The 4239-nt window shown below is 34.7% G+C and overlaps 1 protein-coding gene across 1 annotated transcript; it reads right to left on the reverse strand.

The window, feature by feature from the left end:
* Positions 1 to 200: 200 nt before the first annotated feature.
* Positions 201 to 2644, reverse strand: LOC106164980 (alpha-1,3/1,6-mannosyltransferase ALG2). Its single transcript, XM_013543046.2, has 3 exons — positions 2026 to 2644; positions 1564 to 1767; positions 201 to 1261 (listed from the first exon to the last, which is right to left on the reverse strand). Exons 1-3 carry the CDS (start codon positions 2534 to 2536, stop codon positions 750 to 752), a joined length of 1227 nt encoding a protein of 408 aa, XP_013398500.2. The 5' UTR covers positions 2537 to 2644; the 3' UTR covers positions 201 to 749.
* Between the last annotated feature and the right edge of the window lie 1595 nt (positions 2645 to 4239).

The raw sequence follows: 4239 nt of genomic DNA on the forward strand, positions 1-4239 counted from the left end.
TAAATGTTTTGGATGATATTTTTATAATCAATAAACTTGTACAGCAAAGTTTTATTAATTACTCAGTGATATTCTACGGGTCTTTTTTCCCTCTAGGCAAATTAAATTTTTTTAATGTCTTCTCTTTTCATAAAATACAACTTTCTTTGAGCTATGAATTATAGAATTCGAAGTAGAAATGAGATAAAAATGTCATTACACAAGTTTCAAGATGTCATTATATTTCATATGCGGTTTATACAAACAATACACACCAGTAATTACATTTAATAAAAAGTGTCAAATGAAAATCATATATCACAATTCTGACCTTACCAATGAATATTTATGTTACAAAAAGATGTGCTTAACAGTCATTTTACAACTTAATGAAACAACAATCCCTATAAACTAAGTCATTTCAATCAGCACAATAAAAAATACAGGTACTCGGAAGAAAAACCCTGTATTGACCTAAAATATGTAAGATTGTTTTATTGTAGTTAGTCAACCATTTTTGAATGTGCACTTAACTGCCATTCTTCATTAGAGTATAGACAAAATGTTCCATTTGTCCAAGAATAGAGTATATCAAGACCTCTTACTTCACTTATGTAATGTTTTTGTACATGTGTAACCTTTTTCATCTTTTCTCTGTTAATTTAAAGAGATGAACCATTGTATCAATCATTTTTTGTGATATTACATTTATATAGGTGTTTTATATATAAACATCAGAGACCTCATGTTTTTTCAATTCAATGTTTAAGTCACTTTTCCTTGCCAAAATTTAACTCCATTATCAAGTTATTTAGCTGTCTTGAAAATGCCTGAAAGGAAAACTTTTCAATGACTCTAAGTTTACCTGCCCTTCCCATCTCCTCTTTAGCGATAGGATTTTTCACAAAGTAAAGCATGGATTCAGAAAAGCTCTGTGGGGTGGGATCACACAAGAAGCCTGTTACTTTATCATCAACTGTTTCTACAGGGCCACCACTTCTCACTGCTATTACAGGACACTGCATGAACATTGCTTCTACTGGTACAATACCAAAATGTTCTTTATCAGGAGTGTATATCAGACTGGTGGCATTGCTAAGCAGTGATCTTTTTTCCGAATCACTGAAGGATCGAATAAATGAGACATGGGTCTGAACCCCAAGTTTTTCTGCTAGTTCCTTTAATTCCAAGTAATGTTCTTTGTTTTCTGTGACCCTTTCATCATAGCCACCAGCCATTATCAGGTGTATGCCATACAGAGGAATGCTCTCCTTGAGTTTTGCTGAAAAAAAAGAACAACTTAGTAAACATTCTTGTAACTGGTAAGAACAGTCTAAGAACAATTCATTACTTGATAAAACTAAAAATTACACAAAAACTTCTAACTTTTTTGCTCGGTGGTAAAATTCTATTTAAAGATGTCATATTCATTTAACATTATACTTCAATTCCAACTGAATGAATAATATGTCAAAATGTACCAAATACCAATGACAAAACAAACAGCTGTTTATCAAACTGCTAAGATTAATTTAATCTTTAAAATAAACTGTAGCTTAACACAATGCTAGGTCAGATACCTACCCAGCCCTTCTATTGCAAGTCCTAGATTTTTCTTACGTTCATATCTGTTGATTGACAAAAACAGTGTCTTTGTTTCTTTGGGTGGGCAATGACTTTTAGGAAGAGGATCTACAGGTTTTCCCAGTGTTGAGAGATTTGGTATAGGGTACAGCACCTCAGGGTTGATATGCCCAAGAGTCTTGAATGTGTCCTTGAATACACCAGCTAGAATACAAATAACACATCAATAACATACATGTACCTGCTATGTGACTCTTGCACTACTTGATTTCTAGATGGAAATTAACCTGAAAGTTTAAAAATAATCTACCAAATACAAAATTTCAAAATTTGTAGTTTAAATTTAAATAATGCACATTACAAATATATCCACTGGAATGTTATTTTGATTGCTCATTTACATGAAAGTGATATTGTAAGAGTTTTAAGTATCACTTCAATGAGTGACACGATAAACTGTACCTGTAAATTTACTGTTAACTAATATACAATGCGCCATTCCTGTTGTCCACTCCTCAAGCCAATCTATGGGCCAGCGGTACAGTCTTTTAAACATACTTTGTCTCTGGGTGAGCAACAGGTCGGGAAAATGGCAGTAAAATATAATTTTTACTCTGGAAATTCGTAAAAAGGGAATGCATGCAGAAATCTGATCGCAGAAAATTATGTCTGGATTTATATCGCTGAAAAAGACAAGATATATTGCTGCGTAAATCATCCGAATATATGCGCACAGAGCGGCACATCGACCGAAGACATGTCTGGGTAACCAGTCTCCAACAGCTGTAATTTTCAGTTGGCCATATCTGGTTTCTTCAAAGCAATGGCTTGGATCATGATGGGCAGTCACGAACTGGACAGAGTGACCGCTAGACTTCAATGCAAGCGCAGCATCAACAACAGCTCTTTCTGCGCCTCCAATCCCAAGATCAGGATGGATGAATACAACATTAAGCTGTCTGTCTTCAGTCATTCTGCCTTTATGTGGGTGCACTCCTCAGGAGGTCGAAATTAATGTCAGTTTCATCACTCTTGTACGAATGTTGCAGCAAACGGAAGTGTGTGGAGGTGCGATGAATTCTGATCTTCATTTCATGAAGAGCTGAAATCACCTGTGTATATTGAATGTATTTTTCTTGATTATATATATCTGGTGCGTAATAAAGTGTTAACTTGCATATACAATGATAGTTTTATAATGATATTTTAAAAATGAATATTTATCAGAATAAATGGTGTAATGCTGCTTTTGTAACTGTGCCGTAAATGCGCCGCATTACATCATTTTAATAATTAAGGGGCCTGTCAAAATTCATGAAAACTACTTATAGGGCCTACTTTTTACTTCTTCTGCCGCACAATGTACAATTACAGTTGGATTGCACAGTGGGGGCAATGAAAAGCTTTGACACGCCCCGATTTACTCCGAAGTTGAAATTATGCCTACTATAAAGAAATAGGGGTATCTCCTCTGTGTTTTCAGTATTAAAATGAAGCAAGTTTTGCGATTGATTACCATTAGGCCTATGTGATTTATTCCTGTTTGGCCTCTCTTCAAACCTAAATATAGCTTGACAGTCCTTAAAACATAAATATAGCTTGACAGTCCACAAATGAACAAGTGAAAATTGTCTCTCGCTGATTATGTTGGTAGTGTGCTGTTCATAAAAAACAACTAGAAAAGCACTCGGAGAGCGCAGACCTCCGCCAAGGCAGCAAAGTCTCCATCCAATGCCGTTTCACCCCTAAATTTTCGATATTTTTTATTATTGATTGATTATTGATCCGGATCACCACCAAAAACTAATCAGCTGTTCCTAGGCCCACTTCCGACAGTTCCTGAAAATTTCATCAAAATCGGTCCGTAACTTAGTTTTTTATTATTGATTGATTATTGATCCGGATCACCACCAAAAACTAATCTTCTCTTCCTTGGCCCACTTCTGACAGTTCCTGAAAATTTCATCAAAATTGGTCCATGAATTTTTGAGATATGTTGATGACAGTCAAACAAACTGGGGTGAAAACATAACCTCCTTGGCGGAGGTAATTATGGATACTATAGTATGGGACCACGAGGCTCTAACAACTCAATAAGTACACAACAAATAAGAGATTACCTCCTGCAAATGTTTTAAGTCTTTGAAAAGCTTCCCACAAAGGTATTCTATCAAAGATTTTCTAATCGAACGTTCCCCGTAAAGTTAGCAATCTATTATACTGCTCAAGAATTGATGCTCGATGCTATATATAATGGCTGATAGGCCTACGTTTTTTTCTTTCTCCTTTCTTCTGTTGCGCTGTGTTCAGTCACAAAAAAAGAGACCAGTATAGTAGGGCCTAACATCAAACAGTGCTGGCATAAATATGCAACGAGTATATTTATGTTCAATGTTCAGTTGGTGTTAAATTCAAAAGCTTAATTTGGTCGTTTTTCATCAACTTTTACTTTTTAAATTTAAAATAATTGCACAGTGATCTGAAATTGGTAATGTAATTTTGTACCATTTTTGAGAAAAAATTTTGGAATACATTTTTAAAGAAAATGTATTGCACGCGTTTTTTATGATCTGACTAAGCAGGGAACATTTTTTGTTTTATTTCTTTTGAATAAAAGGCATTCTGACGAAAACGATATGAAATGACCTAAAGAAAGAAAAAAGACGAAGTCTGTGG

This window comes from Lingula anatina, chromosome 1, assembly GCF_051362555.1.
Source record: "Lingula anatina isolate TDL-2025a chromosome 1, LinAna3.0, whole genome shotgun sequence".
NCBI classification, from domain to species: domain Eukaryota; kingdom Metazoa; phylum Brachiopoda; class Lingulata; order Lingulida; family Lingulidae; genus Lingula; species Lingula anatina.

Excerpts from the sequence above, each read along its gene's own strand:
- LOC106164980 (XM_013543046.2), bottom strand. The coding sequence starts at position 2,536 with ATGACTGAAGACAGACAGCTTAATGTTGTATTCATCCATCCTGATCTT. Across the intron at positions 1,768-2,025 it reads AGTTAACAGTAAATTTACAG|CTGGTGTATTCAAGGACACA; the intron begins GTACAGTTTATC and ends TTTGTATTCTAG. Across the intron at positions 1,262-1,563 it reads ACTTGCAATAGAAGGGCTGG|CAAAACTCAAGGAGAGCATT; the intron begins GTAGGTATCTGA and ends CTTTTTTTTCAG.